The sequence below is a fragment of the Choloepus didactylus genome, chromosome 10 (assembly GCF_015220235.1).
Source record: "Choloepus didactylus isolate mChoDid1 chromosome 10, mChoDid1.pri, whole genome shotgun sequence".
Lineage (NCBI taxonomy): Eukaryota > Metazoa > Chordata > Mammalia > Pilosa > Megalonychidae > Choloepus > Choloepus didactylus.
This window is the reverse complement of record NC_051316.1, coordinates 131,278,307-131,289,496: the sequence shown is the minus strand read 5'-3', so window position 1 is coordinate 131,289,496 and position 11,190 is coordinate 131,278,307. Positions and strand designations below refer to the sequence as shown.

Genomic DNA, 11,190 nt, shown 5'->3' with positions numbered 1-11,190 from the left:
CCCAAAGCAGGCGGGGAGCAGTGCCACCCTCTGGGAGCGGACGGAGCCAAGCCCCTCGGGGGAGGCCACACCCCGGGCCCAACGGCGAGGACAGACAGACAGCCCAGGCTGGTGACTTGCTTCCGCAGTTTACTTCTCAGAGTCAGGAAAAGAGCTCGGGGAGTTGGCGGTGGCAGGGCGAGCCTGAGGCGGGGGTCTCGGGGGTCCTGGAGCAAAGCGCTGGGCAGGACAGGATGTGGCGGTCCTGAGGTGGGGTCATCTGGCTGACAGCAGGACTGGTCTGGGGGGGCGGCAACATTCTGCCCCCTCCCTGCCCCACAGGCAGGCCCAGGGGTCCTCAAACCCCACTTCTGGGAGCCCCGGGCCCTGCTGGGTGGGGGTGGGGGTTAAGTCCTTCCTGAGGTGCCCTCCCCATGTTGCCCTCAGCAAATGGCCCCAGCCCAGAGTCGCTCTGACCCCCCTCCCCCCACCCCACCCCACCGCCTCCCCGACCCCCAGCCGGATGGTCCCTGCAGGTGGAGCCCCCTCCCCCTTGGCCAGCCTCTCTGGTGGTCTGCCTGGGAAACCCCCACCCCTGTTCCCCTCCCTCCACGTCTCCAGAGTCCCAGCCCTCGTCTCCACGCGGGATGGGATTTTCTGACCCCCAGAATGGATGCTTGCTCTGCCCAGGGAGCCCAGGGTGACGGCTGTGGGACCCCCGCCTTGCAACTGGCCATTCTGCGTGTCTCCGACCCCACCCCACGACTGCAGGCTCCTGGGGGAGGCAGTGCATGCTGGTGGGTGCATGCGGATGAATGAATGAATGAAGGAATGAGTGAGTGAGTGCCAGGGTGGAGCCAGCCCACGGTCTGACCTCACTCACCTATTTGGACTCCTCCATGCACTTATCTGCCGAGAAAGAAGCCCCGGTGGCCCTGGTCAGCGCCCCAGGCCTGGGCCGCAGGGCCCCCCACCCGGCTCCTCCCCGACCCGGAGAGCTGATTGTGCTTGAACCCCCCGACTGCACGTTGCCTCCCATCCCCCCAAACCCTGCTCCTCTACACCAGAGGGGACCCTGCCTGAGCCCCACCTCTGGCCTGTGTCCCCGCAGTGTCTGTGCCCCCCAGGACCGAGGAGGCCAGAGCCGAGGGCAGCGCCCAGCTGGGGGACCCCGCATTTGGGGCCAGACACGGGGGGAGCTGGGCAGATCCGGGGAGGGGGCCCTGGGGGGCACTTCCCCTGGGCCACGGGCAGAGGCCTGGGGTCAGGAACGACTGACTGACACCCCACGGCCACCCCAGGGCCACAGGCAGGTCAGTGGGCGGAGGGACCGGGTGAGCCCCTCCCTCGCCCCCTCCCCCTGTCGCCTCTAATCCGACCTTAATCCCACGAGGAGATCAGCAGCCCTCACCAGCTCGGGGCGGGAAGACAATGGTGTCCTCTGTGAGGCCCTGAGCCTTGGCAAACCTGGAGAACTTCTCTCTCACCTCGGCACTGGGGTCCTGGGTCCGGCCTGTGGGCAAAAGGGGAAGGGGAGGGCTGGCCCCGGTGGGTGGGGAGACCCTGCTCCTGAGTCCCCTTGGGGACCCCCCCTGGGGTGCCTCCATGGTTTGCCTGGGCCAACCAGGGGTTGGGTGGGGGACACACAGGAGGCTGGGGTGGGCAGGGGGCACCTACTTCAGGGTGACGAAGCTGGGGTGGGGGGGCACATACTGTAGAGCGAGGCCAGGAGGTCGTGGTCCGGGCCCTTGGTGTGGACAGTCAGCAGCAGGGCGAAGCGGCTGTAGTCGGTCTCCACCACCACCACGTCATGGACAGTGCCCCTGTCTGGGAACCCGCGGGGCAGCTGACGTCGGGGGGTCCCAGTCCCGCAAACCTCAAGCCCGGCCTGCACCACCGTGGCCCTGGGGAGGTGGTGCCCTCCTCCCTGGACCCTTGGCAGCTGGGGCGCCCACCCCCCTGCCTGCCTGCCCGCCCCATCGGGCACGGGGGCAGGTGGCAGCCCCGAGCTGCTAGGCCCACCTGGGACCTCACCGGCCAGAGGCCCTGGGGGCAGGCAGCGGGCAGGCTCCGGGAATCAAGGTGCTCAGAGCCTGGCCACAAAACCTTCCGCCACACCAGTGGGAAAGAGCACCCAGCCCGAAAGCCCACCTGGCTGGGGGCAGCGGGGGTGGGGGCTGAGGGGTCCTGGTCAGGGGTCCCAGGGGCGCTGAGGTCTGCAGCGCGGGGCTGGGGGGCTGCGAGTTCTGGGGGGGATTCCACCCGGCGGGCCAGCGGGGGCCACTCACGGGGGCTGGTGTAGCTGTAGCGGCCCGGGGTCCCCGACGGCTGCAGGAGCAACGACCTGGTCTCACACTGGTTGTTCCTGCGGGCAAGTCACCCTCGGGGTCAGGGGGCGGGCCCGGGGGCGTCCCCGGACCAGGTCAAGGGAGCGGGGCCTCACTCTACACCCCCCACCCCCGCCGTCCCACCTGAGGAAGGTGGAGGTGAGGTTGAGGCCGCCGTCGGCGTTCGGGGCCGCCACGAACTTGCATACGGACAACACCGCCTTCTTCTCCCGGAACCAGGTCGAGTTGGAGGCGAGGCCCACGCCGAACCAGCGCCCCAGGAACTGCGGCGGACGGCCCTGCTCAGGGGGGCCCGGGACCCTGCGCCCCCCGGGGGGACCCCTCCGCCTACGCCCCCGCCCCCTGTGCCTGCCCCGCCCCGAGTCCCGCCCTGCCCCCGGGGGGAGGTGCGGGGCGCATCCGGGGTGGGCGCAGGGCGGGCGCTCAAACGCGAGGACCCGCGCACTGGCGCGTCCCTGCGCGGCTCTGGGCGCGAGCGCGCGTTCCCCCGCTTGTGTGTGTGCTCCGTGACCCCGCGTGCATATGCGTGCGTCCGGGAACCGGCGGGTCCTCTGCGGGTCGTCCCCTGTCCCCGTTTGGGGCGCCTCTTCCGCGGGGCCCTCCTCGTCTAGGCTCCCACCCAGGGGTGTGTCCGGGCGCCCCGGGAGTGGGGGCGCGTGCTTGCTTTACTTTGGATCTCATGCGCTCGTACGGATGGAAGTGTTTGGAGGGTGCCCGCACGTCCACCTGTGCTCGCGTGCTTGCGGGGTCTGCGGGATGGTGAAATGCTGCCCCCCCACCCCGGAGGGCCTCTCCCATCGGCCGGGCACAGGGGCCCTCCTGCCTTCCCTGTCGCCCCCTCAGCCCTCTACCCCGCTCAACGCCCACTTTTCCCAGGAAGACGACGCGCCCCAGAGAGTGTCCCCGACCCCGGCAGGGCCCAGTCCCTTGTGGGGAGCAGCAGGGGAGCCGCATCACCTTGTCCTGTTGGAAGCTGGGCTGCACGGAGGCCTGGCGCCCGAGGTTGGGGGACTGGGCCTGGGTCTGCAGGGCCATCAGAGCCCCCAGCAGGCCCACCCACAGCACGCGCTGAGCGGCCATTCTCCCGGAGCCTGGCAGGAGCTGGGGCCTGGGGTCAGCGGTGTGAGCAGGCGAGGAGCAGAGGGCGCTGCGGAGACCCCTATTTATGGGCCCGGCTTGGCCTCCACCCAGTGCCCAAGGACAGCCCAGGGGAAGCTCGTGATGCTGGCGGGGGGAGGCGGGGGAGGCCGGGGGAGGGCCGGGGCCGCTGAGCGCAGCTGCAGCCTCGTCCCCCACAGGGCGGCTTATGCAAGTCCTGGAACGGGTCTGGGCCCTGCTGCGTGGGGCGGCCGCAGCCCCTTCCTCCGTCCCAGAGACAGTGCCGCCTGGACTCCTTCCGCCCCGCGCCTGGTCAGGGGCCACCCACCCAGCCCCAGCAGGCCCTCGTGGGAGCGGTGGGGTCTCAGGTCACTCCCATTCCCCAGGCTGGACCCCCACGCATCCCCATCTCCCGAGCTCGACCCTCACTCCCTCTCCAAGTGTGGTGACCCCAGAGGAAACACAAAGCCCCGTTTGAGCCTTAGGGTCTAGTGCCGGAGGGTCAGCAGGCCCGGATGGTGATGGGACGCTGGGGCCAAGGTAAAGAGACTGGATCTGCTGCTGCCGGGGCCCTGGGGCCAGCACCCTCCATCCTCTGCCGTTGGCCAGCTGCTGGGGTTCTCATCTCAGCCAGGGCCTTCTCCGGGTGTGGACCCCGACTCTCCCTCGCTGGCCTGGCTGCACCCCGATTTCCGAGGCTGCAGAGCCTCCGTGGGGACTTGTTAGCTGGGGCTGCTGCGGCTGGTCCTGCTCACGGCTCCAGGATCTCCCCACTCCCCACAGGGGAGACGAGGACACCTGCCCATCTTCCAGAGAGTTCTGCAGAGGTTGCGTCTCTCCAGAAGCCTCCCGGTTGATGGGCTGTCTCCGCAGGCTTCGTGGGCCCTGCCCGGTCCGCAGGTGGAGCTCCCTCCTCCCTCTGTCCCTGACACAGGCCCCAGCGAGCGGAGATGCAGCTCCATGGCCAGGGGTGGGGCAGGCGTGGGGGCCTGTGGGGCGGGGAAGCCTGGGCCTCTTTGAGACCCCCTCTCTGGGCTCTGACCTGGGGAGGGAAGCGGTGGGGAAGGAGTTCCTGGGGGCGGAGGTCAGACGAGGTCTGCAGCTGACCCGGTGTGTGCAGGCACCTGTCCCGGGGCCTGGAGTCTCCTGGGCTCCCAGCAACATACCCCGTCACCCACCCACCCACCTATCCCCCTCCCACCCCCCTTGCTGCCACTACCTCCCCTCCCCCCACCCTGGCTTCAGAACGGACCCGCGGCACTTAGAGACGACGTTGGGGGAGGCTGGGGTTGGACGTGTGGCCTCATCTGTCTCCCAGGCAGGGGGTGAGGGCTGCTGCCCGTCTGGGGGGCGGGGAGCACGGCTGGGGGTTTGGAAATGCCCTGTCGGAGCAGGAATGATTGGGGTGTTTCTGTGTGGGAGGAGCTGGGGGGCAACCAGCTGTGAGGGGCTGATGGGGTTCTCAGGGGCCTGAACCCCATGGCCCCTTCGCTCTGCAGCCCTCCATCCTCGCTGGGGACTGGGGGCCTTGGGAGTGATGCCCACGGGCTCCTCCAGTGGCCTGGGGTTCAAGGACCACAGCCTGGGGGCTGCTGGCATGTGTGCATTTAGCGGGCATTGTGGGGTTCAGTTGGCAGGGCAGCCTCGGGGAGCAGACTGGTGGGTGGCAGGCTTGGAGGGGTCAGGGGGGGACCGGCCTGGAGGGGGAGCCGGCTGGGCAGCCATGGCAGCTGGGCGGCACCCTCGGTGGAGGCTGACAGGAGGGAGTGGGGGAGAGACAAGGTCACCGAGTAAAAGTAAAGAGGCAGCAGTGCCGAGGTGCCCCCCACCCCCACCCCGTCGTGGCTTCCATCACCCGCTCCGCAGAGCAGCTGTACTCACTGGGCATGGGCTGCGGGGGTCTGTCAGCTGGGCAGGGCCATGTGTGTGTGTGCACACGCGTGTGTGCGAAGCCCTGACTACCGGGACCCCCTGCACGGGCTGCCCCAGACCCCAGCCTGGCCCCGCAGCAGCAGATCTGGGGGTTCCCTTCAGGAAGAGCAGCAAAAGGCCGAGGGGTGGTGGGAGTGGGGAGGGGATGGGGGGAAAGGCCTGGGTGAGGGCCCAACTGGGGGGTGCACCTACACACCCACGCAGGCACCCAGGCCTTCTGCCTGCTGACCGCCCGAGCTGGGCATCCCCTTGGCCTTGAGGTGCCTGGCTGGAGACCTGCCCTGGCCAGGACGCGAGCACCCACGGCCCCTCCCACGTCAGCGGGGAGCAAGCCTGGGGGGACACGGTCCAGGACAGGAAATCAAAGGCTCTGGGGGAGGAGGTGGCTCAGGACAGTGCGTCTCAGAGCTGTGGGGACATGGCCCGGGACGGGGGTGGGAGGAGGTGTCCTGGGACAGGGGGACCTGGGGTGGGGAGGGGTGTACTGGGCCAGGAGGGGTGGGGGGGAGTGCCCGGGACATAGACGTGACCCCCCTCATCGGGGTCTTGAGCCCACAGTAGCTCCCATGGGCTCCTGGACCCAGCGCCCAGAGCAGGAGACCGAGAGCCCGTCTCCCACCCCTAACGGGTGGCAGCGGGGCCCCTTTCTCCCCAGACACTGACTGGGGCAGGGACCACAATGCAGCCCTGAGAGCCTTCACAAATGCCCCCTTCCCTGTGGAAACCCCTGGAGAAGCTCACAGTCAGGTGGGACAGGCCCCCTTCTCCCCCAGCGTGGCTGGGGCCTGGGACCCCGAGGGGCTGGGGTGAGGACCCCATGGGTGGTCTAGAAGTACTCTGGCTGTTGGAGCCTTCCTGAACATCACCATGGAATCTGCATGGAGCCGTGCTTCCAGCCGTCTCGCGGCCAAAGTGGACAATCAGGGGCATCACTCAGGGTCCTCCTGGTGGGAAGGTTTCACTTCACCACCGTCCTTCAGAGACCCCCGAGCAAGGCTGTTGGGCCGGGGCCGTCCACCCCGGGGTGGTTGGTGCCAGTGCATCATGACGGCCCAATTTATATACCAGGCTCGAGTGTTTCCTTCCCCAGACAGCTGGTTATAAAAGAAAACCTCCCCAGGAGGCCATGGGCACTGATGGAGGGAGGAGGCAAAGGGCAGGGGTTTGTGTTGACGGGGTCTGAGCCACTTGCTACGCCCAAGCTCAGTCTCCCGTGTACTTTCCACCTGATGAGAGTCGGCTGCTGCGCCCAGTTAGCGTTAGCTCGGGCAGACAACACCCCGTTCATGACGGGATGCCACACAGCCACCCACGGTCCCCAGACCCAGTAGCTGTTTCTTAAAGAGCAGTTACCTGCAGAAGGAGGCGCATGTTTGCTCCCAAAGGCTGGAGGCTGGCACCATGGTTTTCCTGTTGGCGCTGAAGCTGTGGTTCATATTTCTGCCTGGGCTTTCTGCAGAGCTTTCTTGCTCTGTTCCCCACTCAAAACCGGCAGCCCTGCAGGTGACTCAGAGCCCTGCACACATCCCAGCCGAGCCTTCCTGCCTGGGGGGCAACGCAAGCACCTTGGCAACTGGTGTGGACAGAAAGGCCTTTGAGTTCAGTCATTGCACACCAAGTGCCGGAGCTGTGTGGATTTGTTCCAGAAAAGACATAACGTCTGGGATGGCGGCTGTGTTGGAGTCATGCCTGATTAGTTTTTTTTTAATCATATTTTTTAAAATTGCAGAATATAACATATATACATAAGGTGAAAACTTTCCAAGTGCAATTTAACAAATAGAGAGCAAATTTTAAAGAATATTATGGGTTACAGTTCCACAGTTTCAATTATTTCCTTATTATGAAATATAACATGTATGTAAAAAGGTAATATCTTTCAAAGTATAATTTAACAAGTGGTTATACAGGAAATTTCCAAAAATATTATGAGTTACAGTACCATGGTTTTAGTTATTTCCTTATTGTGAAATGTAACATATATAGAAGAAGTGATAGTTTCAAATTACAAGTTATCCAGTAGCTAGACAGCAAATTTCAAAGGCTGCTATGGGTTACAGCTCCACCGTTTCAGCTCCTTCCTTCTAGCTATTCTAATTCCCCAGCAACTAAGAAGAAGAAAATTATATAGAGAGTCAGTATTCATAATCTGTTGTTAAATTCCACCTTGCCTGTTACTACCCCTTCCTCTAGTTTAATCACTTCAAGCAGTGACCACCTGTTCCGGTTTGCTAATGTCGCTGTTTTGCAAAACACCAGAAATGGACTGGCTTTTATAAAGGGGGTTTATTTGGTTACAAAATCCAGTCTTAAGGCCCTAAAATGCCCATCAACAATAGGGTGCCTTCACTGGAGAAAGGCCATTGGCATTCAGAAAACCTCTGTGAGCTGGGAAGGCACGTGGCTGGCGTCTGCTTGCTCCCAGGTTGCGTTTCAAAATGGCTTTCTCCAAAATGTCAGCGTCAGCTTCCAACGACCATCTTCAGAATGTCTGTCTCAGCTGCAGCTAGCTGTGAGCTCCTCCTGTCTGAGCTTTTATAGGGCTCCAGAGAACTAATCCAGGCCCACGCTGAATGGGTGGGCCACAGCTCTGTGGAAATACTGAACCAATAGGTTCCAACCTAATCCACAACTTGTCATGTTGAAAAGGGGAGTGGACATTATGGGAAAAGGGGGCACATCTGGTTGATGTTCTGGAAGAGGTTATTACCTCTGGGTTTGGGACTTAGCTGGCATAGGGGTTCCCTGAAGGATTTAAGTTTCTGAAGAATAAACTTAGTGAGTGAAACTTTTATAGGGTCTCAGCTAGGGATCTGGGTATTCTTTAGGGTTTTGGGGACTACTGTTGACTTGGGCTTATCCTACTGTGGCCAATTGGCATATCTAGGTGAAGCTTGCCTAGGAGGAACCTCCAGGACAGTCTCCTGACTGTATTTGAATTCTCTAATAGAGCCACTGAAACCTTATTTTGTTGCCATTCTTTTCCCCCTTTTGGTCAAAAAGACATTCTCAACCCCTCGATGCCAGGGTCAGGCTCATTCCCAGATTCTGTGTCCCACATCGCCAGGGAGACTCACTCCCCTGGGAGGTCCTGTCCCACATTGCAGGGAGGGTGATGGATTTATTTGCAGAGTTGGGTTGAGAGAGAGGAAGCCCACATGTGAGCATGGCTGGTCTGGCTCACGCTGTCGCCACGGCCACTTTGCCCACGTCGGGACCAGCGCTGAGCCCGGCCCCTGGAGAGCTGACAACGTCGGAGGCAGACAGTCATCTTCTCTGGAGCAGACAGACCTCTGGACAAGGAGGTGCCCTCCAACCCATAATTCCTGTGCCAGTGCCACCATCGGGAGCGCCTGTCCACCGGTGACACTGTGCGGCTTCCAACAAGGGAACTGATTTCCCAGCCGGCAAGAGCAGCCTGGGCTCGCACCCGTGGAATTTAGTGGATCTCACCACGTGCGCAGCCCGGGAGGCGGACGCCACCCAAGACGCAGGTGCCGTGGCGGGGCCGGGGGGCGGGAAACGCCGGAAAGGATGCGGTCCTGCCTTGCGGGACGGGGCGTATGTTTGGATCAGAGACCGTTACAGGGTGCTGCGTCCCCCACAGCCAGAATCAGGTCCGGGAATCAGGGCCTGGCGTGGGAGTGGCCCTGTCCCTGGTGTATCCAACAGCCCACTCGCAACTTCACGCTCGGCTCCCACAGGGCATAATAGTTCCGGTGAACTCGGAGGTGGGATTCCCTCCTGGTCCTTTTGGGCCCTTTATGCCACTGAACTGACAAGCCGAGAAAGGGTCACTGACCCCATCACCAAGGGGAAGCCGGGTTTCTGCTGCACACGGACATAGTTCTCTTTACTCAGACACACATTTCAAGGCTGTAATGTCACCCCCAAGTTCTGCTTTTAGTTATTGTTCTGGTTTGCTAGAGCTGCTGTTATGCAAAACACCAGAAATGGACTGGCTTTTATAAAGGGGGTTTATCTGGTTACAAAGTTACAGTCTTAAGGCCATAAAGTGTCCAAGGTAACGCATCAATAATCAGGTACCTTCACTGGAGGATGGCCAATGGTGTCCGGAAAACCTCTGTTAGCTGGGAAGGCACGTGGCTGGCGTCTGCTCCAAAGTTCTGGTTTCAAAATGGCTTTCTCCCAGGACGTTCCTCTCTAGGCTGCAGCTCCTCAAAAATGTCACTCTTAGTTGATCTTGGGGCATTTTTCCTCCCTTAGCTTCTCCAGAGCAAAAGTCTGCTTTCAACAGCCATCTCCAAAATGTCTCTGTAAACTGCAGCTCCTCTCTCAGCTCCTGTGCATTCTTCAAAGTGTCCCTCTTGGCTGCAGCAAGCTCGCTCCTTCTGTCTGAGCTTATATAGGGCTCTAGTAAACTAATCAAGGCCCACGCTGAACGGGTGGGGCCACACCTCCACGGAAACTATCCAATCAGAGTCATCACCCACAGCCGGGCAGGTCACATCTCCATGGAAACAACCTAATCCAAACATTCCAACTTAATCAACAATAATATGCCTGCCCCCACAAGATTGCATCAAAGAACATGGCTTTTTCTGGAGGACATAATATATACAGACCAGTACAGACACCTTCACGGAAGAAAGGCCAGTGGCATCCGAAACACCTCTGTCAGCTGGGAAGGCACGTGGCTGGTGTCTGCTGGTCCTTTGCTCCCGGGTTCTGGTTTCAAAGTGGCTTTCTCCAAAATGTCGCTGGGCCTCTGTCTCTCTTACCTTCTCTCAGCTCTCTATTTGGTTCTCCCAGGGCATTTTTTCAAAGCATCTGGGGGTCCTCTCAGCTTTTCCAGGGCAAACCCTGGATTTCATCTCTTAGTTTAGCATCTCCAAATGTCTTTCCATCTGCATCTCCAAGCATCAACAAGCGTCTTGGTCTGTCAGCCCTGAGCTCCCTTAAGGACCCCAGTAAACTTACTAAGACCCATCTTGAATGGGGGGGGGGGACATCTCCATGGAAACAACCTAATCAAAAGATCCCACCCATAATAAGTCTGCCCCCACAAGATTGCATTAAAGAACATAGACTTCCCTGGGGTACATAACAGTTTCAAACCAGCACAGGTACATTTCACAAGTGTCAATATGAAGTATTTTGCTTTTGTTTAGTTAAAAATATTTTCTAGTTTCCATAATGACTTCTTCTTTGGCTCATCCTTTGTTTAGAGGATGGGTGGAAATTTTCATTTAAAAGTTGATCAAATGATCGTTCTGTGGTTAGATAAGGTGCTCTTTTACATTTTAATTCTTCTATGTGTTGAGACTTCCCTTATGGTCTACTTTAGGTCAATTTTTGGCTTATTTGCAATAGCCAGAAACTGGGAACCATCCGAATGTCCATCAGCAGGGGAATGCAGAAACAAATTTCAATCTGCCTGTGAAATGGAATACTACTCAGCAATGAAAAGGAATGAAGTACTGATACAAGCACAAAGGGAATGCATGGTGAGAGAGTTCTGAGTGAAAGAAGCCAGGCAAAAATAAGTAAATGTGTGATTCCATTAATGGAAACTTCTAGAAAATGCAACTAATCTGCAGTGACAGCAGATCTGGGGTGGAATGCGGGGTGGGGGGATGACAAAGGGGTCCAAAGAAGTTAGGGATGATGGATGTGTTCGCTATCCTGACTTATGGAGCTGGTTCCATGAGCTTACACGTAAGCCCAAACCCTAAACTGTACGCTTTATAGATGTGTGCAGTTTATCGTATGTCAATTTTGCCTCAACAAAGCTGCTGACAAAGATGTCCCCGTGTGCTTGAGAACAAATGTGTGCTCTGCAGCTGCGGAGGGCAGAGCCCACCCTCGATCT

At 60.2% G+C, this 11,190-nt stretch overlaps 1 protein-coding gene across 4 annotated transcripts; it reads right to left on the bottom strand.

Moving 5' to 3' along the window:
- Window positions 1-112: 112 nt before the first annotated feature.
- PTGDS (prostaglandin D2 synthase) lies at window positions 113-6,808 on the bottom strand. Of its 4 annotated transcripts, none has more exons than XM_037798393.1 (8): window positions 6,711-6,808; window positions 3,285-3,486; window positions 2,451-2,590; window positions 2,268-2,344; window positions 1,693-1,806; window positions 1,391-1,492; window positions 863-888; window positions 113-369 (listed from the first exon to the last, which is right to left on the bottom strand). In XM_037798393.1, the coding sequence occupies exons 1-7, from the start codon at window positions 6,791-6,793 to the stop codon at window positions 863-865; spliced, it is 744 nt and encodes a 247-aa protein (XP_037654321.1). In that variant the 5' UTR covers window positions 6,794-6,808; the 3' UTR covers window positions 113-369. The 4 variants fall into 4 exon arrangements, with proteins under 4 accessions (XP_037654321.1, XP_037654320.1, XP_037654322.1 ...); XM_037798392.1 differs by having other exon boundaries at window positions 113-366; XM_037798394.1 differs by having other exon boundaries at window positions 113-259.
- Between the last annotated feature and the right edge of the window lie 4,382 nt (window positions 6,809-11,190).

Excerpts from the sequence above, each read along its gene's own strand:
- PTGDS (XM_037798393.1), bottom strand. The coding sequence starts at position 6,793 with ATGAACCACAGCTTCAGCGCCAACAGGAAAACCATGGTGCCAGCCTCC. Across the intron at positions 3,487-6,710 it reads ACATGCGCCTCCTTCTGCAG|GGGTCTCCGCAGCGCCCTCT; the intron begins GTAACTGCTCTT and ends GCCCATAAATAG. Across the intron at positions 2,345-2,450 it reads CTCACCTCCACCTTCCTCAG|GAACAACCAGTGTGAGACCA; the intron begins GTGGGACGGCGG and ends ACTTGCCCGCAG.